General features: G+C 41.2%; 2 protein-coding genes across 3 annotated transcripts in view; one reads left to right on the top strand and one right to left on the bottom strand.

The window, feature by feature from the left end:
* Window positions 1-5,684, bottom strand: part of LOC125106737 (antigen WC1.1-like) — a 58,398-nt gene extending 52,714 nt beyond the window's left edge. For both annotated transcript variants that reach the window (XR_007129414.1, XM_047741227.1), the window contains exon 1: window positions 5,575-5,684. Coding sequence is in view for 1 of the 2 variants with exons in the window: in XM_047741227.1 (XP_047597183.1) it covers window positions 5,575-5,650 (76 nt within the window). In the remaining variant the exon portion in view is untranslated. The remainder of the gene's footprint in view (window positions 1-5,574) is intronic.
* A 10,351-nt stretch (window positions 5,685-16,035) lies between these two features.
* Window positions 16,036-18,653, top strand: LOC125107711 (Golgi SNAP receptor complex member 1). The gene has a single exon (XM_047743058.1). The coding sequence runs from the start codon at window positions 16,068-16,070 to the stop codon at window positions 16,818-16,820; it is 753 nt and encodes a 250-aa protein (XP_047599014.1). The 5' UTR covers window positions 16,036-16,067; the 3' UTR covers window positions 16,821-18,653.
* Window positions 18,654-27,914: the final 9,261 nt, after the last annotated feature.

The following is a 27,914-nucleotide window of genomic DNA, read 5'->3' as shown; positions in this document are numbered from 1 at the left end:
ACAAGAAAAAGAAGTAGAAGACTTGATCCAAAACACAAAGGAAGAAGTAATATTGTCTCCACTCGCAGATGTCTTTACATAAAAAAAATCCTAAAGACTCAACCAAAAAGCCTATCTAATCAATGAGTTCAGTAAAGTTGCCAGATATAAAACCAACATACAGAAATCAGTTGTGTGTCCATACACAAAAAATGAAATATCTGAAAAAATAAATTTTATTTTTTTTTAAGATTTTATTTATTTATTTGACAGAGAGAGATCACAAGCAGGCAGAGAGGCAGGCAGAGAGAGAGGAGGAAGCAGGCTCCCTGCTGAGCAGAGAGCCCGACACGGGGCTCGATCCCAGGACCCTGAGATCATGACCTGAGCCGAAGGCAGCGGCTTAACCCACTGAGCCACCCAGGCGCCCCTGAAAAATAAATTTTAAAAACCCACCTCATTTACAATATCATCAAAAGAATAAATGCTTAGGAATAAACTTAACCAAGGAGGGAAAGTTCTGGACACTGAAAACTATAAGACTTTGATTTTTAAACATTGAAGAAGACCCAAATAAATAGAAAGATATAACTTGCTCATGTTTGGAAGAATTAATATTGCTAAGATATCCATGCTACCACAGTCATCTATAGATTCAATGCAATTTCTATCAATTCCAATTATGTTTTTCACAGAAAGGGAAAAAAATCTTAAAATTTGTATGGAACCATAAGAGACTCTAAGCAGCCAAAGCAATCTTGAGAAAAATAAAGCTGAAGGCATCACTTTCAAACTATACTACAGAGCTCTAGTATGATACTGGCATGAAAATAGACACATGAACCTTGGAAAAGAATCAAAAGCCTAGGGAAAAAAAAAATGCAATATGGTCAACTAATATTTGACAAGAAAGTCAAGAATACTCCAAGGGGAAAGGACAGTCTTTTCAATAAACAGTGTTAGGAAAACTGAATGTTTACATGCATAGAATGAAATTGGACCACTACCTTAAACCACTCACAAAAATTAGCTCAAAAGGGATTAAAGAGTTAAATGTAATAACAGAAACTATAAAACTCCCAGAGGAACATATACGGGAAATCTTGACATTTACTTGACAATGATTTTATAGATATGACACCAAAAACACAAGCGGAAAACATAAAAAGAAACAAGTAAGAATATGCTCAACTAAAAATCTTCCGTAGAGAAAAGTAACAACCACCAAAATGGAAAAAGAACATACGAAATGGGAGGAACTATTTGCAAGCCATCTATCTGATAAGGGGATCAAAAATACAGGGGTGCCCGGCTGGTTCAGTCATTAAGCATCTGCCTTCAATTAGGGTCATGGTCCTGGGATCGAGTCCCACATCAGGCTCCCTACTCAGTGGGAAGCCTTCTTCTTCCTCTCCCACTCCTCCTGCTCATGTTCCCTCTCTCGCTGTCTCTCTCTCTCTTTGTCAAATAAATAAATAAAACCTTTAAAATAAATATCCAAGGGTGCCTGGGTGGCTCGTGGGTTAAGCCTCTGCCTTCAGCCCAGGTCATGATCTCAGGGTCCTGGGATCGAGTCCTACATCAGACTCTCTGCTTGGCAGGGAGCCTGCTTCCTTCTCTCTCTCTGTCTGCATCTCTGTCTACTTGTGATCTCTCTCTGTCAAATAAATAAATAAAATCTTTTTTTAAAAAGACTGTTTTTAAAAAAAATCCAAAATATATAAGGAACTCATACAAATCAATAGCAAAATAGAGAGAGACAGACAAACAGAAAGAAGAAAGAAAGAAAGAAAAAATAATCTAATGTAACGAAACCATAAGAGACTCTTAACTATAGAGAACAAACTGAAGGTTTCTGGAGGGAGGTGGGTGGGGGATGAGCTAAAGGGACATTAAGGAGGACACTTGTGATGAGTGCTGGCTGTTGTACATAAGTGATGAATCACTAAGTTCTACTGCTGAAACCAGTATTACACTGTATGATAAGCTAATTAGAATTTAACCTGGAAAATTTTTTTAATTTTATTTCTTTATTTGACAGAGAGAGTGAGAGAGCACAAGCAGGGAGAATAGCAGAGGCACAGGGAGAAGCAGGCTCCCCATTGTGCAGGGACCGCCCCCCAACCCAGGACCTCCGGATCACGACCCGAACCAAAGGCAGACACTTAACCATCTGAGCCACCCAGGCATCCCGAAAAAACAAAATTTTTTTTTAAGATCTTATTCATTTATTTGACAGATGGAGATCACAAGTAGGCAGAGAGGCAGGCAGAGAGAGAGAGGGAAAAGCTGGTTCCCCATGGAGCAGAGAACCCAATGTGGGGCTTGATCCCAGGATCCTGGGATCATGACCTGACCCAAAGGCAGAGGCTTAACTGACTGAGCCACCCAGCCATTCCTAGCATGTTTTTTTTTTTAAGATTTTATTTATTTATTTGACAGACAGAGATCACAAGTAGGCAGAGAGGCAGGCAGAGAGAGAGGTGGAGGCAGGCTCCCTGCGGAGCAGAGAGCCCGATGCGGGGCTCGATTCCAGGACCCTGGGATCATGACCTGAGCTGAAGGCAGAGGCTTAACCCACTGAGCCACCCAGGTGCCACCCTAGCATGTTTTTTAAGTGGCATTCAAATCAGTGACAAAAGATAAAAACAGAATTCAGGAAATAATATTGGAAAAAATAAAATAATGTTAGATATCACTTCATATCCTTCAGTAAACTAATTTATGCAGTTAACTAGTATTGACATTTTTTTTCAGATTTTTTAAAGATTATTTATTGAGAGAGAGCAGGCAAGCAGGGAGAGAGGAAGAGAGAGAATCTCAAGTAGATGTTACACTGAGCGTAGAACTTGATTCAGGGCTCAGTCCCAGGACTCCAAAATCATGACCTGAGCCAAAATGAAGAGTCAGATGCTCGACTGACTGAGCTACCCAAACACTTGCTAGCATTGACACATATTTAAATATATTCACAAAATTATTAGAATAATGATGAAATAATTTAAAGTTGAAACAGAGAAGAGCTTTTGTAACAAGGCTCTGAAAGTGGGTGGAGGAATTTTTATAGATTTGACTATTAACATTAGACCTTTACTTGCATCTCAAAACATAGGAACAATAAAATGAAAACTAACTGGGGAAAATATTTGCAGCCTGTAAAGGGAAAAATTCAATAGGGACAATGATTGTGGACCCTGGTTGCCTGGGTTCAAGTCCTGCCTCTAACTACTTACATCTGTCTCACCTTAGCCAACTGATTGAACTTTGTTTTCTTTCAGTATTCTGATCTAATTTTTGAGATAAAAACATCGCTTGCCTTGTAGGGTTGTTGGGCACTCACAGGAATTCACAGAAGTGAACGCAGTGTCCGATTATCTGCTGATAATCATAGTCACAATCATTGTGGTAGAAATAGTATAAAAAGCTCCAATATAAATAAATCACGACAAAATGTCAAACATCCCAAGTTTAAAAGCACAGACGTCATTAGTAAGTAATTCACAAATGAAGGATTAAATTAGCTAATATATACCAGTTATTGCTTATGAAACTGGCCCAGTTTTTAAAACTCGATAAAAAGCCAATGTTGGTGAGGAGCTATGGAAACTAACACTCTCATATAACGTTGGTGGGCATAAAAATTTAGTGCAAACATTTCTGGCAGACCATGGCTCTTCATGTATCAAAAGCTCTGAAGGTACTTACAGCCTATAAAACAGCAATTTCACCTTTAGAATGTCATTAAGAAAAATAATCATGAGGTGATTTTACACTTAAATGCAAAGAAATTCAGAACAACATGTTTCATAAAAACCGAAACACTGAAAACAACTAAATGACCAAAGCAGCTGATTAAGTGTGTATATTGCATTTTGGTCATAAAATGAAATAATTGGAAGCAAATAAAATTTTCCATAATACTCCTGAAATGTCCATATTTTTGTCATACTACCATAAAACATTTTTAGTGTGTAAAACAAGAATAACAAAATGTCGAAAATATATTGCTAATTTTTTAAATAGAGTTTACAGACTAAATACTGAGTTATCCAGTCTTTGAGAGTCTATGTTTCTGTGTATAACGACATAAACTGTGTTTCAAAGGATAATCTTTTGCCAATGCCCATCATGGATTTCACAGTGGAGACTCCTGTAGTGTGTGCCCAACACAGAAATCATCAAATGCTCCGAAAGGCCAGGACTATTGTTTTACAAAGAGCAGGGTCAATGTTGTATGAAAGAGAATAAATTTTTAGTAGGCTACACTGAGTGGTGTTGGTTCTGGAAAAATAAAAAGAATGCTTGCTTTGGTGAAATGTTCTTGCAAGTTAAGTTACTACTGAAGAAATTTCCTATAGTTTTCCTAGTCAGAAGAGGGGGCCTTATATGAGAACACTCATTGTCTCTCGTCCTCATGGACCCAAACCCCCACCTGCACCTCAGAATCATCAAGAGAAGAATCTTCACTAGCATCTGGCCAACACTCATGCAGCAGAAACTTGGAGGGATGGGGTTTCCCAAGGAGAGTCAGGGAGGGACAGAGACTGAGCTCTAGAAGGAAGACAATCAGCACTGAAAGCAGTCAAAGCTGTAAGCAGTCTCGGCCTGGACCCGCACCCAAATCTGAAAGAGCTGCCTCCTCCGGACTGAAGCCTAGGCTTTTTGCAGCCCTATCTCTGACGCCCGCAGTCCTCGGAGTCCAAGGCTCAGTAGAAACCAGCTTGCAGAGAGGGACAGAAGAACGCAGGAGAGAGAAAATGTACCCTCCAGAATTCAGAAAGGACCAGTCCAGGATCCCAGTAAGTCAGGAAATGATTCACAAGGACAGAGGCAGGGACTCAGAAGGCTTAATATAACTAAGCTGTGCATCTGTTAATCTCTGTTAACAAGAGGCCTCCTGACATGGCTGCAGGTTCCTCTGCTCTACAACAGACACTTGGTAGGAACAAACGAGGCCAGGGGGCAAAGCCTCTCCCAGAATCCAGTGTGGGGCAAACACCAAAGTCAAGCAGAGAGAAGACAGGGGGACTGAAGGAAAGGTGCTAAAGAGGAGAGCAGGTGTGAGATTATCTATGATCTGGTTATATATGGGACATGGCACTGCCAACGGTGTGGGCTTCACAGAGCAACCGACTCAGCCGCTTCTCAGCAGCCCTGTTCCTCCCCCACAGACAGCCCTCATACCCCCTCATACCCACACACAAGCACATAGCCTACAGTCACATAAACATATCAAACATGGAAATCCTGATGAGGTAGTCCTCTGCAAAGTGGACAAATACAGTGTGCAAGGACCCCAGGGACACAGCTGAGGTCAATCGCTGGTCCTTCCCACACGCAGGGACCAACAAAACACTCCCTGAAAACAAGGGAGATATTAACTCGGACTCACTGACTCATCTCAGTCTGGGGTCAATATCATTTCTTACCAAAGCTCCCACCATGATCAGTTGACACCCCCTAGGAGAAGAACCGGTATTCACAGTCAGTGCGGTTCCTTTTTGGTCAAAAACACATGGTTTCCACTGAGGCTTCAGCTCCCTGACTCCAGAAACCTTTCCCTTCACCCCTTACTGTTGATCCTGGGAAACTCACTTTGAGCAGCCACCATGGTGCTGAGGAGGACACAGAGTCCCTGAAGAGAGAGATTCAAAGCCATCCTGACTCCCATGTCCTCAAAGTCACAGTCCCAGCTGCAAAATAACCCTGCGAGGAGGTACCAGGACACCAACAAAAGTCTACAGTAATGGGAGGGGGTAATATAAACACATCCTCTGACATCCTCCCTACTGAGAGCCAATAGAGATGCACTTTGCCATTTAAGATGTGATCGGAGACCTCATCTGCCACTTTCTGAAGCTCAAACACCAATTAGATTCTGAACCTCCAAAATCTCCTTATATGAACAACATAGCCTTTTAACATCATGTTTCCTTAGGTCTCTGAGAACCAGGCCCACGTCATGGGGGCTGAGTAGAAAAGCTACATCAAAAAGCATAAGTGGCTTTTTCTCCCCTAAGGGTCCTGGCCGCTGGTGGTAGACTGAAATCTTGGAGGGTCAGGGTGCCGCGATCTGGACCCTTTGGCCCAGGAGAGGAAGTTTTTGGTGCAATCGAGCATTGTTCTTCCCTGTGTCTTAGCTTATGGCTGGAACAGGGAACCACAAGGAGGTTTGAAATACAAGAATAATTATCAGATAAGCCAGCAGAAAATGAGGATTGGCAGCACAGGAATTCACAGATGAATGTGGAGGGCTGAGGTGGGAGTTAGGTGGACGTGTGATTATTGGTCTTTCTTCGTTCTGCTCGGAACGATCCGGACACCGAGGACCTAGAGCAAGAGGGGCTCATAACAAAAAGGGGCTTTGACAGAATCTAACTTTTCCTCTTTAGGGATCTTTCTGAGCCTTTAAAACCACTCTGTCCTGCCTACACCTGTCACCCGGAGATAAATTCTCCTTTATGGGATGAGGAGGAGCTCTATCCCACAGGGTATTTACAGACCCGATCTTCTAGAGAGCCGGGTTGGTGCTCAGGGTTCACAGCCCATGGCCTCTCTGTCCCCCACAACCCTTTCTTCATTCCAAACCAATCCCTGGGCATCCCTCGCTTTCCCATCCACTCCAGCCAAATGACTGACCCACTTGCACCATTTTTCTTCCCGCACTCCCCACCCTCCCCACCACCACCCTTTTGGAATCTCTCTAAATTCCCTATCTCTAGTATCCCTAATACACATATTCACTCTCTTCATTTTTAATGGTTTTACTCTTAGTCACACCAGAAAAAGAAACAAGGGGAGACAGAACTGAGCAGCACTCAGAAGGTATGAGTGCTCACTGAGGTAAAATTAGTGAGTTACTGGGCATCACGCAGAACACACCATCAGCTAACATTTACTTACATCCTCTCTACACCATTACATAAAAACACTGCACCACAGGCTCAGAATAAAACAATGAACAGGACAGACACTATCCCTGAGCTCACGGGGTTCACAGTCTAGCTGGTAGTGAAATATCTTAAACAGACTTAAGTGTATATGAAATTGTTTCACAAAGATGTGAAAAATCTATAATGAAAAAATTGTGTGAGTAATAAGAGGTTAAAACATGGAGGCTGTGGGGAAATCAGCTCTCACCAGGGGAAGTTTCTCTTTGGAAGGGATATTTCAGCCGGTACAAATGAAGAAGGTGTAGCGTGCCAGAAAACTCAAGTCCCTCAACTCAAACCTCATGGCCTCTCTCTCGACTCTGCCATTGCTGGTAACCACATCCCAGAATGTTTATATACTGAAATTCTCTTCTTCTAGTTCTTGGTCTTATTTCAACCACCTGTCCTTCACCTCGACCTCTCTCTTCCCTTGAATCTCTTGTTCTACTTGAGATAGAATGCACTAAGACTTGGAGAAAGGACTAAAGATTAGACCACCAAGAGGCATATGTGAGTTGACTAGGGCTTAAAGATGTAGAGCCAGGCCCCAGGAGGCTCAGAATTTGCAAGAACTAAGCTGATATTATTGAATTTGTGGGGAATGGTGAACCAGAACAAGAAGGACAACAACGTTACCATTTTCCTCAAATGTGTGAAATGCCACATAGAGCGATGCTACTTAACGGGTCCTACTATGTTCATGTTTTATTGTGAAACATGACTTCCCATAGAGCAATGCTTTGGTGCAGTCGCGGGAATGGAGATTTAACCTCTAACCAGTAGGAGCCTAAATTTGGGAGAAAACACATGAAACTCTCAGGTTGAGTCAGAAACTACTACAGAGGACAAAGATAGTTGTAAAATTTGTACAGTAAGCCTAAATAAAAAAAATAGATAACCAGTGGGAATTAGTGTGATGGAAGAAGAATGGCAAACTACTCTCTACAACTTGCAGAGTCACAGCAGAATGAACTCAGTCAAGCTGATCCGCTGACATTACTTATTGTCAACAGGTACCACTATTTTTTTTAAGATTTTATTTATTTATTTGACAGAGAGAGATCACAAGTAGGCAGAGAGGCAGGCAGAGTGAGAGGGGGGAAGCAGGCTCGCCGCTGAGCAGAGAGCCCAATGTGGAGCTGGATCCCAGGACCCTGGGATCATGGCCTGAGCTGAAGGCAGAGGCCTTAATCCACTGAGCCACCAGGCGCCCCAACAGGTACCACTATTAAGAGAAGTTATGTTTCATCTACCTGGCAGGCATCAAAACAAAAGAAAAGGAAGCTTCCTATCAACAAGGGTTCAAATTCACTGCTTCTCTTCCCTTCAGCATTATTTGATGTTATTTCAAAATCACACAGAATCTTTGCACCCTAGCCAACAGGTTGACAACTCCACTCTCTTGCTCCAGCTCACACTCCATTGATTATTTTATCCTCCCTGTCACCCACAGAGTATGAGTTGCATCCCAATACTGGACCCAGTCTGTTGAAAGGGGCCTCTAAACACCCTCTGAGTACCAGCTCAGTACCCCCCTACATAAGTAGCTCTGAGCCTCAGGTCCATTGCTGGTTCTCTCATGTGGCAGTATCTGGTGGTGAACTCAGGGGTCAGCCTACATCCTCTGAGATTAAACAATTACTTCCTGTAACACCGGTTCTAGCTGGATCCCTCCTCAACACTCCACTGCTCCCCACAGCTGCCTCTCATTCTTTACTCACCAGTGTAAACCACTATTAATCCAGAAGTTTCTGAGGCCATTGAGCCAGGCCTGCAGGGGCTCGTGGTCAAGCCTGGATCAAAGGCAGAAAGACCCATGGGTAGTCAGACAGTAGGCCTAGACTTCCTCTCCTGCTGGCCCACAGAGTTAGGGTGGGCCCTAACACCTTCACTTCCATCGAGCATACAAAGTCCCAATTACTCACTTCCATGGTCAACCATTTTTTCTTGGCAGCCATTTTCTCTACATTCAGTCAGGAGAGGAATATAGTAAAGCCACAACATCAGGTTTAGTGGTAAATGTGAAAATTCTCAGGACTTTGTACATATTCCTGTTCAGGGTCAGTTCACACCTAGATGGGATAGAGATGGTCCACACGGCCCTCAGAACATTCTGCTCCTTACCTACCTCTGTGGAGTAGATGGCACTGGGTTAGGCCCATTTCCTCATCTGGTTCTTGTTCTTGAGATCTAGAACAGGAGCAGAGAGACAGGCTTTAAGCTGAGAGGAAATGACTCTGGTCTTGGGGGGAAAAGGGGATGAATAAGCATTGTGATGCTAACACTTATAGTGAAGAGAGAAGATAATGTATTAAATCATTGTCTGATTATTTCTCTCAGTAAAATAGAAGACAAAAGTACTAGAAGGAAGGAAGTGGTTTGTAAAAGGTTTAGAGAGAGAAGCAAGTTTGCAATTACACCTGATGAGAACTGCATTATTATTCAAGTTACATTATTTCATTTATCTGTTAGAACACTGAGCCTCCAGAGTTAGAAACCTAGAAATCCTGTTGACAAAACAACTACAAAATTTATTGAATAGGCATGAAGCAGTTCATTGAGCCATTGAACCTAAGGAAGAGCCTCTGGGTATGGAAGCTGGGACCAGCCACTGCCAGGAGTCTCTGCACTGACCTCTCAGCTGTCCTGTTCTTGCCTGGTTCCATTCTTTGCTACTGTAGACCAACTCTAACCCATTCTCACCCCAAGAAGCAAAGCTGTCTCTCCTTCTAGCTGTGGTTTGACAAACCCAGAAGAGGACACTGGATGGCCTGGCTTAAGTCTTATGCCCATCCCTGGACCAGGAGCTGTGCTCAGAAGGATGAGCTACTCTCTTCTGGCTCAGCTTGCATCTAAGTGCTCAGGGTTTGGAGGGCATTTCCAATTGTGAAGAAGAGTAAGAAAAGACAAGGGGATGGATAGGGGTATGCTGTGCACAGTAAATGCCAAAGTTCCTCTTTTGGGTTCTTGGCCTCAATTCTAACAGAGGGGTTGTGGAGGGGAGGGCTTCTCACATAATACCAAACAATTATCCAACACTAGCAGGGTGTCTAAGAATTCAATTCAATTCTGACACAATCTACCCAGAGAGCATATCAGATTCCAAAGCTTAAGGGTTCAATCCTACAAAACTGCCCCCACTACCCCTCTTCCCCACACACACACATGGTCCCAAGTCCAGGTTGTTACCTGTGCTCCTGACAGAACAGCTACAGATGAAGTTTTACTGGACCTCCTCCCTGGGGCCCTTTAATTTGCTAGAGCATCTCACACAACTCAGAGAAACATTTTGCTTCCTAGATCACCAGTTTATTACAAAAAGATACAACTCAGGAACAGCCAGGTGGAAGAGATGCATGGGGCAAGGGACGGGAGAAGGGATGCAGAGCCTCCGTGGTCTTCTCCAGATGGGCCCCTCTCCCTGCATCTCCATGTGTTCACTAGCCCAGAAGCTCTTTGAACCCAGTTCTTTTGGGTTTGTAAAGCTAATATAGGGAAAACTCACTAAAATGGAGTTGGAAGGTTCAGCAGAGGGTGCTTTCATGCCTAACCACTGGTAATCAACAGCAGACCCAACAGGAAGAACAGACCTTGCACTTGGATATTACTTTACTATCCCAGCAGGAAGGAAGAAGGCTTCTTCCTTCCCCAGCAACAGCCCAGCCAATAAGAGACAGTCACCATTCAGCCAATGAAAAGCCACCATACTTAGAGCCCCCAGTTTACTCCAATGGACTTTCTGTTAATAACTGCCTCCTAACTTCCCACTCTCTTCTGTAAAAAAGCATTCCTCTCCTTTGGCAGACTTGCTTATTGTTTTGCCATAAGTTCCTTGTCCCAGATTATGATTTCCCTGTTACTCCTGAATAAACCATCTTTTGCTAGTAAAATAACTGGCAGTTTTGTTTCTTTAAGGTTAACAGGTTTTATGGAGACTTCATTACATAGTCATGATTGATTATATCATTGGCCATTGGTGATTGATTCAACCTCCAGCTCCTCTCCTCCCCCCAGATGTCAGGGGATGGAACAAAAACTTCCAACACTCTAAACACAATGGTTGTCTCCACTGGAAACCAGTTTCCCTCCTTAGATGCTTTCCCAAAGCCACCTCATTCACATGACAAAGATGCCTTTATCACTTTGTATCACTTATCCCAAAGGTTTTGGGAGCTGTGAGCCCAAAAATGCAGATTAAAAACAAACCTATATGAAAAAATATGTATTTGGTCATCCGAATGACCAAATACGTATTTATTATAAATCAGAATGTCATGGTTTCCTAAGGGAAAAGTAGAATGAATCCTGGTAAAGACCATGTCATTAAGAAAGATTAGTCAGCCATGGAACATAAATGGAATATTGAGCAAACACAGCTGATGAAGAAATGAAAACTTTTTTACTTGACTCATTTCTTAAAATTAATTCAGAGGGAAAGTTTTCTCTGCCCCCGTGGCAGATCCCAGGACTTCTCACTACTAAATAAGGCACAGTCCAAGGTCACTCTAAGTCAGAAAACACAAGCTCAGTGCAATAATTAGACCATATCCAGGCAGAACTCCCTTAGACTCAGTCCAGAGGATCCTGCACTTTGTAGGACAGTGCTATGGCTGTCCCCTAGCCAGCCCCTTTCTGCAGGTAGGAGAGCCCATGGGGTAGGTGAATACCCTACCAAGACAGAGTCCACGCCGTCCCCTACTAGACCACCTCTGGGTTCTCAGAACCAGGAATTCCCTGCCCAAATGGAGCCCAGCCTGCTCCTAGACCTGCATCGACCACTTCCCAACACATCCTCCTAAGATTGGACACAGAGTAAGCAACCCTGGCCCTGAGAAGTCCTGGTGTTTGCTGTGGAAGTAGGGATGCAATTTAGACCATGGCTCCTCAAAGTAGGTGCATCCACACACAGGCTGTATCAGCATCACCTGGGAGGTGGTTAGACTGAAAATTCTCAGACCACACCAGTACCTACTAAATTAGAATCTGGCTATCACAAACTTTCCAGGTTATTCTTATGCACATCAAGATTTGAGAAGCCCCAGGTTATGTGGAGCAAGGACACATAGGTTGGACTGAACATACTGCCCTGGACTGAGGAAAAATATTTGGCTTCAGCACTGAGGCACCAAAAGTGTCCAAATCCTCCTTCAAAAACTCCTCCTTTCTTGACACTATGATCTCTTTCCTATCCATAATCTCCTTAACAGGGCCAACTGCCATGGAACCATATCTAATATATTACCTTTGTAAATCTGCATTTAGCTGTCTGGCTTCAGAATTTCCATCTATTACATTTTGATGTCTCGGTGGCAATTTCAGCTTTAACATCCTACTCCAGAAACATAAGAGAGCTGTCGAAAACAAACAGGGGCTATGCCTTTGCAGGGCTTATTGAAGCCAGAGGATCCCCTTACTCACCAATATTATGGTCTGGTCTCCTGAAAGCCATCCGACATTGTCTTGTTGGAATGGAAGTGCCATCCATCTTTGTTGGAAAGGTGGGTTTGTCAGTTTGTAGAGCTTGAGGCCATTAAAACTTCCAACTAAATATCTAGCTTCCTCTGTTCATTAACTAGGTTTTCAATCATCTCATGCCAACCCCTCCCCCACCCAGAGGTTACAGGCAGAAATGTTTGGTCATATCTAGGTAACACCCAGCTAATCTGACAGTTACATTTCCCAGTGTAAATGAATAAAAATGTTACTCTGACTTAAATTTTAAATCGTTTCCTGAGAAGTCACAGTCAGTAAACCTCTTCTTGAAAATAATAACACATTAACAGCTCTCTTAATGGTAATAATTTATCACTAATCATCAGCAAGGAAAAGAAAGAAAAGAATGAGGACAAGGAGGATGGTGGAAAAGAAGTTCCACATAGGGGCACCTGGGTGGCACAGTGGGTTAAAGCCTCTGCCTTCGGCTCTGGTCATGATCCCAGGGTCCTGGGATTGAGCCCCGCGTTGGGCTCTCTGCTCAGCGGGGAGCCTGCTTCCTCCTCTCTCTCTGCTTGCCTCTCTTCCTACCTGTGATCTCTGTCAAATAAATAAAATCTAAAATAAATAAATTAATTAATTATTTTAAAAAAAGAAAGTTCCACATATTCATTTTCATCTAATTAACATTATCTTAAAAATCTTTTCACATAAATTTGTCCACATTTCAGATTACTTACATTTAATAATGCCCAGAAAGGGTATTATTTTATATTTGCAGAAGAGCAATTTATCATTAGTTAAATGACAAAAATATTGTTTCTTATCATATTGTCATTGAAGTATCTGGAAATCCTTCCATTCTCCTCTAAATCACCCAAACTTTCTTGAAGGAGGAGAAAGAAAATAATAAATTTATCTCCTTCATCCCACTCCACGTCTAAGTCACTATGTTTTCTAAGAGTGGCTGGAATGGGGAGTATTTCAGGCACAGGACATGTGTTGACAAATTCCCTCCAACCCCCAAGGTTCACTGCCCACCCTCCATTCACCTAGATATGGAATCTTTACATAGCCTTCACTGGGTTCTGGACTTCTGAGTTGCAAATACTTAAATGATTAATTTTTACAAAAAAAAATGTTCAAGTCAAACTGTAATCCACTTCTGTATCAGTGTAATTGTCCAATGTGTGAGAACATCAGCTTCTGTGCCGGCGCCCAGGTTCCTGGTTGCAAGTGTGCCAGTTACAGGATCGCCACAAGATGACAGAACTGGGAATGACAGGTATTGCAAGCTGCCTGAGCCAAGTCAAACGTCATCACTTGTTTCTCAACAAGGTCACAATATCTATTTCATGTTCAAATGTCCTAGAATGGTCTTTTAACTAAGATCTCAAAGCTCCGTTGTTTGAACTCTGAAAGATATTAATGAAGATAGAAACATAAACATTAAACGGATGGACTAGAGATATGGTATGATTGATGATGGTGGTGATGGTGATAGATAGATGATACATAGATAGATACATACATACATACATAGACAGATGATAGACAGCCAGATGGATTCAATGTCTAGACATAAGAGGCTTTTTAATTATGCTACCCTTTTCTTTTATTGCATTTCATTTTATGTGAACTATCCTTTTCAGCTAGTCACCAAATGATCTTCAGGTGAGAAAGAGGCTGTTATAACAACAGATAGAGAATGAAGGAGACAATGTTCAACTCTAGCCTACCAAAATAAGATGTTTAGGTCTCAAAAAGAAAATAGTTTCGAAAGACTATGGTTCTCTAAACTTCAGATGTTTCCCCTTTGTATATTAAGAGTTTGGTTTGGTTCCTATCAGAACACAGTTGTATTATAAACCACAGCTAAGAAAGACATAAAATATAATTTAAGGGAACCACCCCAGACAGAAAGGGAAGAGAGAAAGTCTTTTGCTAGAGGGTGGCTGCAAAGGGTAAAGGTCAAGGGAGAAGCATGTGAAACAGAAAAGAGAAGGGGGCAAATGCTGCCTGAAAGCACCAGTGAGCCCCCACTTCACCTCCTTAGACCTAAGGCCAAGAGGAAAGGTGGGGGCAAAAATGAACGCCCAGATGAGTTGAGGGGAAAGCCAAAAGCAACTTGCACCCCATTTAGCCATTGCTGCCTTACTCTGGTTCCCATGGAGCAGAGATGTTCCCACATGTTACCCCAGGGTAGATATAGTGAGAGAGGCAGTAAGGAAATGCAAGATATAGCCTCCTATTTCAAAACTCAACCTTGGTAACACCACTACCACCCCATTCTTCATGCCCTCTCAAGCTCAGAGTTCCCATAATGCACCCCTTCAGTACACACAAACCCACCCTGTGACCCCCTCACCCTGGCCCTCAGCATTTAAGCACATAGATACGGAAGGAAGCATTTTATGACCTCCTCATCCCCAGAGTACCCCCGCACACAACATCAGAGACAGCCTCATGCCCTGCCCCATCCTACACAGGAAGTTCTCAGTGGGACAAACCCTGTGAGTCAGTTCACAGCCTTGTCACATTCTCCGCTAGAAGGATCCATCTCATCCAGTTCAGTAAATATAGGTTCTCTGTCCCTACCAAGCCCATTCTTTGTCCTTGAGACTTAGGTAAATTAAAAGGGAGAAAAAACAATTGAACACATGTACATCTCCCCTAAATATTCTAGTAGCTACTTCTTAATTTCCCAAGCATCACACACTTGTCATCTGTTTCTCCCACTCCTAAGTCCCATGACTGTACGTAAGCCCTGTCTTCTCCTATGTCTGTCATCTTATCATTGTAATGAAAATAGCTGATTATAAATCCGAGAAACGGGATTTGATCTCAGGTGCCACAGTTAGGATGAGGATCTGGTCACTCAGAGTCGATGCTATCCTCCATCTGGAACCCAGAATTACCATTCCCTCCCCAGTTTGAGTCTCTACATCCTCACCAGAAACCCTTTACCTGGACTCCTAGAACACAGGGTTTGCTGGAGTCCAACCATCCCTTCCCACAAGATAACAAAGGCATGCATTTAGTGTAACCAGTTTCATAGGGTCTCACTTTCCTCAGCACTGAAATCTCAGAGGGAATGCACTGTTCTGGGCTCCAGACCCTGTTCAAAGGAATGATGGGCTGGAAAGGAGGAGCTCAACTCAGGGCTGGCGTGCAGTCTCCACGTACTGCCCTGTACTACAGAGCTAGGGTACAGGGTCAACGTAAGCCTACTTGCCCTCCAATAAAGATAAGATCTTCTTTGACACATGAGGAAATATCAGTGTACAATCTCTTCAAAGCTGAAAGGGAGGAAAATTTGAGACGCTATTCTATTAATATATTTCGTACAATACCATTACATGGTGTGAGCAAGGGGTCAAACAACACAATGAATACAGTCGATTCCAAATTCCAGAAACCAATGCAGCCCTGTTGCCACAGCAGTGATGAGACAGCCAGTTTCAAAAATATACAGATGCTGCAGGTTTCTCTGTGTACCCCGAGATACAGAAGACAAACCTCAACATCGACAGCTGAAGACCATGAAGCCTCTTACTCTAGCCTTAATCAGATAGGGCTAAGGTGACAGGATGTTACATATTTATCGTTTGACACATTTCCAATTAAAACCACATAAAACTGTAACAGTAAGAAAATGTTGTTATAAAAATATTAATTCAATCGCCTCTACTCTTCTATCCCGACTGACGTTGGACAACAAAGATGGCTGCAGGAACCAGCAATTATTGGGAAGATCTCAGGAAACAGGCTCGACAGCTGGAAAATGAACTTGACCTGAAACTAGTTTCCTTCAGTAAACTATGTACAAGTTACAGTCACAGCAGTGCCCGAGATGGAAGACGCGACAGGTATAGCTCTGACACAACACCCCTTTTAAATGGATCAAGCCAAGACAGAATGTTTGAAACAATGGCAATTGAGATTGAACAGCTTTTGGCAAGGCTTACAGGAGTAAATGATAAAATGGCAGAATATACCAACAGTGCAGGTGTCCCATCTTTGAATGCTGCACTGATGCATACATTACAGAGGCATAGAGATATTTTGCAGGATTATACACATGAATTCCATAAAACCAAAGCAAACTTTATGGCAATACGGGAAAGGGAGAATCTCATGGGATCAGTACGAAAGGATATTGAGTCATATAAAAGTGGGTCTGGAGTAAACAACAGAAGAACTGAACTATTTTTGAAAGAACATGACCACCTTCGAAACTCAGATCGTCTGATAGAAGAGACAATAAGCATTGCTATGGCAACAAAAGAAAATATGACTTCCCAGAGAGGAATGTTGAAGTCGATTCAGAGCAAAATGAATACTTTGGCCAATCGTTTTCCTGCTGTGAACAGCCTGATCCAGCGGATCAATCTTAGGAAGCGGCGAGACTCCCTCATCCTGGGCGGAGTCATTGGCGTCTGTACCATCCTGTTGCTGCTGTATGCTTTCCATTGATGGAACGCCTTGGGGGACTCTTGGCGGCCTCCACTTTCACACCCTGATCTGGAATAAGGAAATGTAGGAAGGAGAAGTTGATTGTCCTGATGATTAGCCTGACCAGCAGGAGTAATTCAGGACTGACAGCGGTGGACTCTGTGTCGTGGTCAGGGTGAGCTGAAGCCACAGTTTCTCTATGCTGTCTTTTCTAACACACATTTCCTTCTGTTATGAGTTAAAAAAAAAAAAGTGTCAGTTGCTTTTGTCTTCCCAGGAGGTAAGTAAACCAATCAGAAACAGAGTTTCTGTGCTTCAGTAATAGTATGGAAGGCTGATGACAAGCCAGGTCTTACAGCTGGACTCCAGAAAACCAGGTTTCTCTGTATCCAAAGACTGCATTCCTTTTAGCCCCCAGACTGGGTTGTGAATAAAAATAGTTCTTGTGCTTTTATTTGACACTCATGATGAGAAACCACAAGTCATTTCCTAATAAGCTGTACTATAAATTTCTATTCTGTGTCCCTGTTTTGGTATTCAAGGAAAATTACATTTTTCACAGATTCTTTGAGATGCCAACAGGTCAACTTCAACACAGTTGCGGTTGTCTGAAACAGAAGACAAACACTGCAAAAAAACTTTTTTTTTTCCTTCTTTTTGTAAATTGTATGCACACTGGGGTTGACTATATTACTGGAAAAGCATCAAGAATAACAGGCTTTTTTGTCAGTCGTTGTTTTGATTTTTTGTTTATTTCTTTCATTGGATTAATATTTTCTACTACAAGTCAATGAAATTCCAGTACTACCATGATAAAAGTAACTAGTAGCCAGTGTCTGTCATTGCCCTCACCAGTTCCTCAGAGTGAGCGGACTGCTCAGTTTTCAACTGATTATTCAACAAGCCTCATGTAAAAAGACATTGACTGAGGGGTCACCATCCAGATGATTCCATTTGTAAATGCTCCGTGGTCTAGGAGCAAAAGTTTGAGAACTGCTGCCTGATGTACTAGGAATTCTGGGTTTTATGAAAATCTGTTCATTCCAAATCTGTTAAGATTTCCCAAACATCCAGAGAACTGTTTTACTGTTAAAGGTGCACGTAACAGAATCTGTCTCCATCTGCACCTGTCTTCTACTACCATCCCTGGACAGTGACAAAATTTTTAAACTACCCACCAGAATTCTTTTCAGGTTTAACCATTTCTCCATTTCTGTAAATGTGTGACTTGTCTAACTGAACTACCACAGACAGCTTGAAGACTTCAGCATCTGCACTCCTCACCAAGAAAGTTGCTCCTCACCATTGCAATTGACTCTGGTATTGATAGTATTGGCTTCCCTGTGCCACAGGGAATAAAAGGATATTAGTGTGTAGTTCTTAACTGCATCACAGTGCGTGGGTGAGGACATTCAGGTGAACTCAGTCACAGGCTGATGGTTATGCTAACCCCTGGTCTGGTACAGAAACAAAGGTTTTTCCTTCTGGTGTCAAAGTTTTATTATGTCCTGGGTATGAAAGGCATTTGATACTTTTTTTTTTTAAACTACGGGGTTTATTTTTCTAAATATGGGTTGATCGATCAGTTACTTGATTGGGGATGACCTTAAAAGAAAGTCTGAGTTTTCCCAACATGAACCTTAAAGGATCAGAGAAGTTCATTTATTAAATTCTCTGTTGGGAGAACAAAACTTCTCTCCCCTGACACTTTATTATTATCTTTGATTTTTCAAAGGGCCTTGATTGGTGATTGTGCCTCAGCTAAAATTTATTAGGACTTTCATTGCTATATGGTTGGCATTTATAAAATCTGAAGTATCATAAATAAAGTTATTTATTTAATTATAAAAAAAATTAATTCAGCATCTTTTATATTGAATACAAAATATAGAAGTAAAGAGCAGAAAGAATTTTGGGTTTTGACTTAGGATACCTGTTTGATTGGCCTTATGGATTGTAAAACAATGTGGTATGTTACAACAGTACTGCGACACCGTGTTATGATTTCCAATTGGTCTGTGAGAAACGGGCGTAAGAGGTTAAGTAATCTCTTTTCTGGAAATTTAATAATTAAACATTCTTGCATGAGCGATAGTTGTCAAGAGCTACCAGAAACAGAGTGACCAAGATACAAAATATTCCCACTATGATATAAAATATTCCTTACCAAAAAAATAAGTCCTTCTGAATTAAAAGAGATCTATACAACATTAAGAAGAAATTATTAATTGAGTAGTTTGACCCAAGCATTGGAGATCCAACTCACTCATCTGTATTCCTTATGTGGATGGTTTCAGGGTTAGGTAAGGCTCCTTTAGCAAAGCCCATTTCAAGGGACCAGAGGCATAAGTGGGCTCTGATGCAGCCCAGGCTTATGCAGCCTGTTGCAGCATGGTTAGCACCATCTAGCAAAGAGCTCAGCTCTCAATTAGTCTCATTCATTTCTCCACAAATCCAGTGAATGATGCCCAGAAACTAGACCAGATCAAACCTATTAAATTGAAGACAAGCAGAAACTAAGTGGAGAGCAAGATTCTTTCTCCACTGCCATTAAAATAAGTCCCCCTGGCTTTGGAAGGAAAAACAGGGAAATTCTTCCTGAAAAAAAGAAAACCAACTCCAACTGAGAGTCTCCATCTGGAATTGACCAAGTGTTTATTGCACTGAACCTGAGCAAAGTTAAAGAACACGTTTTCAGTGGGAGAGCATGAGTTAACTTTTAATTGAAAATTGGAAGTTGGAAATTCTTTTTATTTTTTAAACACTTTTTTATTTCTTTTCAGCGTAACAGTATTCATTGTTTTTGCACCACACCCAGTGCTCCATGCAATCCATGCCCTCTCCAATACCCACCACCTGGTTCCCCCAACCTCCCACACCCTGCCCCTTCAAAACCCTCAGATTGTTTTTCAGAGTCCATAGTCTCTCATGGTTCACCTCCCTTTCCAATTTCCCTCAAGTCCCTTATCCTCTCCATCTCCCCTTGTCCTCCATGCTATTTGTTATGCTCCACAAATAAGTGAAACCATATGATAATTGACTCTCTCTGCTTGACTTATTTCACTCAGCATAATCTCTTCCAGGCCCGTCCATGTTGCTACAAAAGTTGGGTATGCCTCCACAGAAAGGATGAATACCCAACTTTTGTAGCAACATGGACGGGACTGGAAGTTGGAAATTTTTAATCCATACAAAAACCCTTGCCAGTGAGCAAGATGAAATCTGTTACAAAAATAGAAAACACTACATTTGTGCATATTTACGCTCTAGAGGACATTCTCAGGTCCACTAAAGATAGATAATTCCCAAACCTTCCCAAGATTTTTTTTCATTTTATGTGTTTTCATCATGATAACTGTACTCTTTAATCCCCATCCCCTATTTCTCCCATTTCCCTACACACACCTCCCCTCTGGTAACCAGCCTGTGTTCTCAATAGTTAAGAGTCTGTTTCTTGGTTTGTCTCTCCTTCTCTCTTTCTCTCTCTCTCTCTTTTTCTTTTCCCTTTGTGCACTTGTTTTGTTCCTGAAATTCCACATATGAATGAGATCCTTTGGTATTCACCTGGTGTTCTCTGACTGACATATTTCATGTAGCAATATACTCTCTACTTCTATCCAGATTGTTGCAAATGGCAAGGTTACATTATTTTTATGGCTAAGTAATATTCCATTATGTAGATATACCACACCTTCTTTATCCATTCATCAACCCATGGACACTTCAGCTCCATAATTTGGCTATCCGAAATAATGCTGTTATCAACATAAGGGTGCACTTATCCCTTTGCAGTAGTATTTTTGTATTTGGGGGATAAATACCCACTATTGTCATTCCTGGATTATAGGCTAGTTCTCGTTTCAAATTTTTGAGGAAACTCCATACTGTTTTCCAGAGTGGCTGCACCAGCTTGCATTCCCACAATAGCATAGGAGGGTTCCCCTTTCTCCACATCCTTGCCAACACTTGTCACTTCCTGACTCTTTAATTTTAGCCATTCTGACTGGTGTGAGGTGGTATCTCACTGTGGTTTTGATATGTATTTCCCTGATGCCAAGTGATGTTGAGAACTTCTTCATGTATCTGTTGGCCGTTTGGATGTCTTCTTTGCACAAATATCTGTTCATGTCTTCTGCCCGCTTCCTGATTGGATTCTTCATGCTTTCGGTGTTGAGTTTGGTAAGTTCTTTATAGATTTTGGATACAAGCCCTTTATCTGCTATGTCATTTGCAAATATCTTCTCCCATTCTGTGGATTGTCTTCTGGTTTTATTGAATGTTTCCTTTGCTCTGCAAAAAGCTTTTTACCTTGATGAAGTCCCAGTAGTTCATTTTCGCTCTTGCTTGCCTTGCCTTTGGTGATGTTTCAAAGAGGAAGTTGCTGTGGCTGAGGTCAAAGAGGTTGCTGCTTGGGTTCCCCTCAAGGATTTTGATGGGTTCCTTTCTCACATTGAGGTCTTTCATCCATTTTCGGTCTATTTTTGTGTGTGGTGTAAGGAAATGGTCCATTTTCATTCTTCTGCATGTGGCTGTCCAATTTTCCCAACACCACTTGTTGAGGAGACTGTCTTTTTTCCATTAGACATTCTTTCCTGTTTTGTCAAAGATCAGTTGACCATAGAGTTAAGGGTCCACTTCTCAGTTCTCTGTTCTATTCCATTGATCAGTCTGTTTTGTGCCAGTACATACTGTCTTGATGATTACAGCTTTGCAATAGAGCTTGAAGTCTGGAATTGTGAGGCTGCCAACTTTGGTTTTCTTTTTCAACATTCCTCTGGCTATTTGGGGGCTTTTCTGGTTCCATATAAATTTTAGGATTATTTATTCCATTTCTTTGAAAAAAAGTTGATGGTATTTTGATAGGGATTGCATTAAATGTGTAGATTGCTCTAGGTAGCATAGGTATTTTCACAATATTTGTTCTTCCAATCCATAAGTATGGAACATTCTTCCATTTTGTTGTGTCTTCCTCAATTTCTTTCATGAGAACTTTATAGTTTTCTGAGTACAGATTCTTTGCCTCTTTGGTTAGATTTATTCCTGGGTATCTTATGGTTTTGGGTGCAATTGTAAATGGGATCGACTCCTTAATTTCTCTTTTTTCTGTCTTGCTGTTGGTGTATAGAAATGCAACTGACTTCTGTGCATTGATTTTAAACCCTGACACTGTGCTGAATTCCTGTATAAGTTCTAGCAGTTTTGGAGTGGAGTCTTTTGGGTTTTCCACTTAAAGTATCATATCGTCTGCAAAGAGTGAGTCTTTGACTTCTTTGCTGATTCAGATGCCTTTTCTTTCCATTGTCTGATTGCCGAGGCTAGGACTTCTCATACTATGTTGAATAACAGTGGTGATAGTGGACAGCCCTGTCGTGGTCCTGACCTTAGAGGAGAAGCTCTCAGTTTTTCCCCAGTGAGAATGATATTCGCTGCAGGTTTTTCATAGATGCTTTTTATGATATTGGGGTACATACTCTTTATCCCTACCCTGTGAAGAGTTTTGATCAAGAAAGGATGCTGTACTTTGTCAAATATTTTTCAGTATCTATTGAAAGTATCATATAGTTCTTGTTCTTTCTTTTATTCATGTACTGTATCACATCAATTTGCATACTTTGAACCAATCTTGCAGCCCAGGAATAAATCCCACTTGGTGTGGTGAATAATCCTTTAGTGTACAGTTGGATCCTATTGGCTAGTATTTTGGTGAGAATTTTTGCATCCATATTCATCTGGGATATTGGTCTGTAATTTTCCTTTTTGATGGGTTCTTTGTCTGGTTTGGGTATCAAGGTGTTGCTGGCCTCATAAAATGAGTTTGGAAGTTTCCTTCCATTTTGTTTTTTGGAACAGTTTCAGGAGAATAGGTATTAATTCTTCTTTAAGTGTTTGGTACAAATTCCCCAGAAAGCTGTCTGGCCCTGGGCTCTTGTTTGTTGGGAGATTTCTTATTACTGCTCCAATCTCCTTACTGGTTATGGGTCTGTTCAGGTTTTCTGTTTCTTACCGGTTCAGTTGATAGTTTATACGTCTCAAGGAATGCATCCATTTCTTCCAAATTTGCTGGCATATAGTTGCTCATAATATGTTTCTATAACTGTTCTTATTTCTTTGTTGTTGGTTATGATCTCTCCTCTTTCATTCATGATTTTATTCATTTGGGTCCTTTCTCTTTGCTTTTTGATAAGTATCCCCAGGGATTTATTAATCTTATTAATCCTTTCCAAGAACCAGCTCCTTGATATGTTCTACTGCCCTCTTGGTTTCTACTTCATTGATTTTTGCTCTGATTTTTATTGTTTCTCTTCTTCTTCTATGTTAGGCTTCTTTGTTGTTCTTTCTCCAGCTCCTTTAGGTGTAGGGTTAGGATGTATACTTGAGACCTTTCTTGTTTCTTGAGAAAGGCTTGTATTGCTATATACTTTCCTCTCAGGACTGCCTTTGCTGCATCCCAAAGATTTTGGATAGTTGTGTTTTCATTTTTATTTGTTTCCACGAATTTTTTTAATTCTTCCTTAATTTTCTGGTTGGATGATTCATTCTTTAGTAGGATGCTCTTTAGCATCCATGTATTTGAGTTCTTTCCAACTTTCCTCTAGTGGTTGAGTTCTAGTTACAAAGTACTGTGGTCTGAAAATAGGCAGGGAATGATCCTAATATTTTGGTACTGGTTGAGACCTGATTTGTGACCCAGGATGTGATCTATTCTGGAGAATGTGCCATGTGCACTAGAGAAGAATGTGTATTCTTGTTGCTTTGGAGAGGAATGTTCTGAATATATCTGTGATGTCCATCTGGTCCAGTGTGTCATTTAAAGCGCTTATTTCCTTGTTGATCTTTAACTTAGATGATTGGTCTATTTCAGTGAGGGAGGTGTAAAAGTCCTCTGCTCTTATTGTATGACTGTCAATGTATTTCTTTGATTTTGTTATTAATTGGTTTATATAATTGTCTCCTCCTATGTTAGGGGCATAAATATTTAAAATTGTTAGATCTTCTTGTCAGACAGACCCTTTAAGTATGATAAAGTGTCCTTCCTCATCTCTTATTATAGTCTTTGGTTTAAAATCTAATTTGCATAATATAAGGATTGCCACACCAGCTTTCTTTTGATGTCTATTAGCATGGTAAATTGTTTTCTGCCCCTTCACTTTTAATCTGGAGGAGTCTTTGGGTCTAAAATGAGTTTCTTGCAGACAGCATGTCGATGGGTCTTGTTTTTTTAATCAATTCTGATACCCGTGTCTCTTGACTAGGGCATTTAGCCCATTTACATTCAGGATAACTATTGAAAAATATGAATTTAGTGCCGTTGTAATGCCTGTAAGGTAACCGTTACTGTATATTGTCTCTATTCCTTTCTGGTCTGTTACTTTTAGGCTCTCTCTTTGCTTAGAGGACCCGTTTCAATATTTCCTGTAGGGCTGGTTTGGTGTTTACAAATTCTTTTAGTTTTGGTTTGTCCTGGAAGCTTTTTTCTCTCCTTCTATTTTCAATGATAGCCTAGCTGGATATAGTATTCTCGGCTGCAGTTTTTCTCATTTAGTGCTCAGAATATATTGTGCCAGTCCTTTCTGGTCTGCCAGGACTCTGTGGATAAGTCTGCTGCCAATCTAATATCTCTACCATTGTATATTACAGACCTCTCATCCTGAGCTGCTTTCAGGATTTTCTCTTTGTCACAAAGACCTGTAAGTTTTACTATTAGGTGACAGGGTGTGGACCTATTTTTATTGATTTTGAGGGGGGTTCTCTGTGCCTCCTAGATTTTGATGCTTGTTCCCTTTGCCATATTAGGGAAATTCTCTACTATAATTTTGCTCCAATAAACCTTCTGCCCCTCTCTCTTTCTTCTTCTTCTGGGATCCCAATTACTCTAATATTGTTTCATCTTATGGTATCACTTATCTTTCAAATTCTCCCCTTATGGTCCAGTAGTTGCTTGTTTCTCTTTTGCTCAGCTTCTTTATTCTCTGTCTTTTGGTCTTCCACATCACTAATTCTCTCTTCTGCCTCACTTATCCTCGCAGTAAGAGACTCCATTTTTTATTGCACCTCATTAATAGCTTTTTAAATTTCACCTTGGTTAGATTTTGGTTCTTTTATTCTCCAGAAAGGGATTTTATTTCTCCAGAAAGGGATTCTATGATTTCTTCAAGCCCAGCTAGCATCTTTATACTCATAATTCTGAACTCCGGTTTCTTCCATCTTATTAATGTCTGTATTGATTACGTCCCTAGCAGTTGATACTATCTCTTGTTCTTTTTTTTTTTTAATTTTTTTAATTTTTTTCAGCATAACATTATTCATTATTTTTGCACCAAACCCAGTGCTCCATGCAATCCGTGCCCTCTACAATACCCACCACCTGGTGCCCCCAACCTCCCACCCCCCCACCCCTTCAAAATTCTCAGATCGTTTTTCAGAGTCCATAGTCTCTCATGGTTCACCTCCCCTTCCAATTTCCCTCAACTCCCTTCTCCTCTCCATCTCCCCTTGTCCTCCATGCTATTTGTTATGCTCCACAAATAAGTGAAACCATATGATAATTGCTCTCTCTGCTTGACTTATTTCACTCAGCATAATCTCTTCCAGGCCCGTCCATGTTGCTACAAAACTTGGGGATTCATCCTTTCTTTCTTTTTTTTTTTTTTTACAGCTTTATAAACATATATTTTTATCCCCAGGGGTACAGGTCTGCGAATCGCCAGGTTTACACACTTCACAACACTCACCATAGCACATACCCTCCCCGATATCCATAACCCCACCCCCTCGCCCAACCCCCTCCCCCCATCAACCCTCAGTTTGTTTTGTGAGATTAAGAGTCACTTATGGTTTGTCTCCCTCCCAATCCCATCTTGTTTCATTTATTCTTCTCCTACCCCCTCAACCCCCCATGTTGCATCTCCTCTCCCTCATATCAGGGAGATCATATGATAGTTGTCTTTCTCCGATTGACTTATTTCGCTAAGCATGATACCCTCTAGTTCCATCCTCGTCATCGCAAATGGCAAGATTTCATTTCTTTTGATGGCTGCATAGTATTCCATTGTGTATATATACCACATCTTCTTTATCCATTCGTCTGTAGATGGACATCTAGGTTCTTTCCATAGTTTGGCTATTGTAGACATTGCTGCTATAAACATTCGGGTGCATGTGCCCCTTCGGATCACTATGTTTGTATCTTTAGGGTAAATACCCAGCAGTGCAATTGCAGGGTCATAGGGTAGTTCTATTTTCAACATTTTGAGGAACCTCCATGCTGTTTTCCAGAGTGGTTGCACCAGCTTGCATTCCCACCAACAGTGTAGGAGGGTTCCCCTTTCTCCGCATCCTCGCCAGCATCTGTCATTTCCTGACTTGTTAATTTTAGCCATTCTGACTGGTGTGAGGTGATATCTCATGGTGGTTTTGATTTGTATTTCCCTGATGCCGAGTGATATGGAGCACTTTTTCATGTGTCTGTTGGCCATCTGGATGTCTTCTTTGCAGAAATGTCTGTTCATGTCCTCTGCCCATTTCTTGATTGGATTATTTGTTCTTTGGGTGTTGAGTTTGCAAAGTTCTTTATAGATTTTGGACACTAGCCCTTTATCTGATATGTCGTTTGCAAATATCTTCTCCCATTCTGTCAGTTGTCTTTTGGTTTTGTTCACTGTTTCCTTTGCTGTGCAAAAGCTTTTGATCTTGATAAAATCCCAAAAGTTCATTTTTGCCCTTGCTTCCCTTGCCTTTGGTGATGTTCCTAGGAAGATGTTGCTGCGGCTGACGTCGAAGAGGTTGCTGCCTGTGTTCTCCTCGAGGATTTTGATGGATTCCTTTCTCACATTGAGATCCTTCATCCATTTTGAGTCTATTTTCGTGTGTGGTGTAAGGAAATGATCCAATTTCATTTTTCTGCATGTGGCTGTCCAATTTTCCCAACACCATTTATTGAAGAGGCTGTCTTTGTTCCATTGGACATTCTTTCCTGCTTTGTCGAAGATGAGTTGACCATAGAGTTGAGGGTCCATTTCTGGGCTCTCTATTCTGTTCCATTGATCTATGTGTCTGTTTTTGTGCCGGTACCATGCTGTCTTGATGATGACAGCTTTGTAATAGAGCTTGAAGTCCGGAAGTGTGATGCCACCAACTTTGGCTTTCTTTTTCAATATTCCTTTGGCTATTCGAGGTCTTTTCTGGTTCCATATAAATTGTAGGATTATTTGTTCCATTTCTTTGAAAAAAATGGATGGTACTTTGATAGGAATTGCATTAAATGTGTAGATTGCTTTAGGTAGCATAGACATTTTCACAATATTTATTCTTCCAATCCAGGAGCATGGAACATTTTTCCATTTCTTTGTGTCTTCCTCACTTTCTTTCATGAGTACTTTATAGTTTTCTGAGTATAGATTCTTAGTCTCTTTGGTTAGGTTTATTCCTAGGTATCTTATAGTTTTGGGTGCAATTGTAAATGGGATGGACTCCTTAATTTCTCTTTCTTCTGTCTTGTTGTTGGTGTAGAGAAATGCAACTGATTTCTGTGCATTGATTTTATATCCTGACACTTGACTGAATTCCTGTACAAGTTCTAGCAGTTTTGGAGTGGAGTCTTTTGGGTTTTCCACATAGAGAATCATATCATCTGCGAAGAGTGATAGTTTGACTTCTTCTTTGCCGATTTGGATGCCTTTAATTTCCTTTTGTTGTCTGATTGCTGAGGCTAGGACTTCTAGTACTATGTTGAATAGCAGTGGTGATAACGGACATCCCTGCCATGTTCCTGACCTTAGCGGAAAAGCTTTCAGTTTTTCTCCATTGAGAATGATATTTGCGATGGGTTTTTCATAGATGGCTTTGATAATATTGAGGTATATGCCGTCTATCCCTACACTTTGAAGAGTTTTGATCAGGAAGGGATGCTGTACTTTGTCAAATGCTTTTTCAGCATCTATGGAGAGTATCATATGGTTCTTGTTCTTTCTTTTATTAATGTGTTGTATCACATTGATTGATTTGCGGATGTTGAACCAGCCTTGCAGCCCTGGAATAAATCCCACTTGGTCGTGGTGAATAATCCTTTTAACGTACTGTTGAATCCTATTGGCTAGTATTTTGGCGAGAATTTTT

Source organism: Lutra lutra, chromosome 8 (genome assembly GCF_902655055.1).
Source record: "Lutra lutra chromosome 8, mLutLut1.2, whole genome shotgun sequence".
Taxonomy (NCBI): Eukaryota; Metazoa; Chordata; class Mammalia; order Carnivora; family Mustelidae; genus Lutra; species Lutra lutra.
Note: the sequence above shows the minus strand (reverse complement) of the source record. Positions and strands in the feature narration are given on the sequence as shown.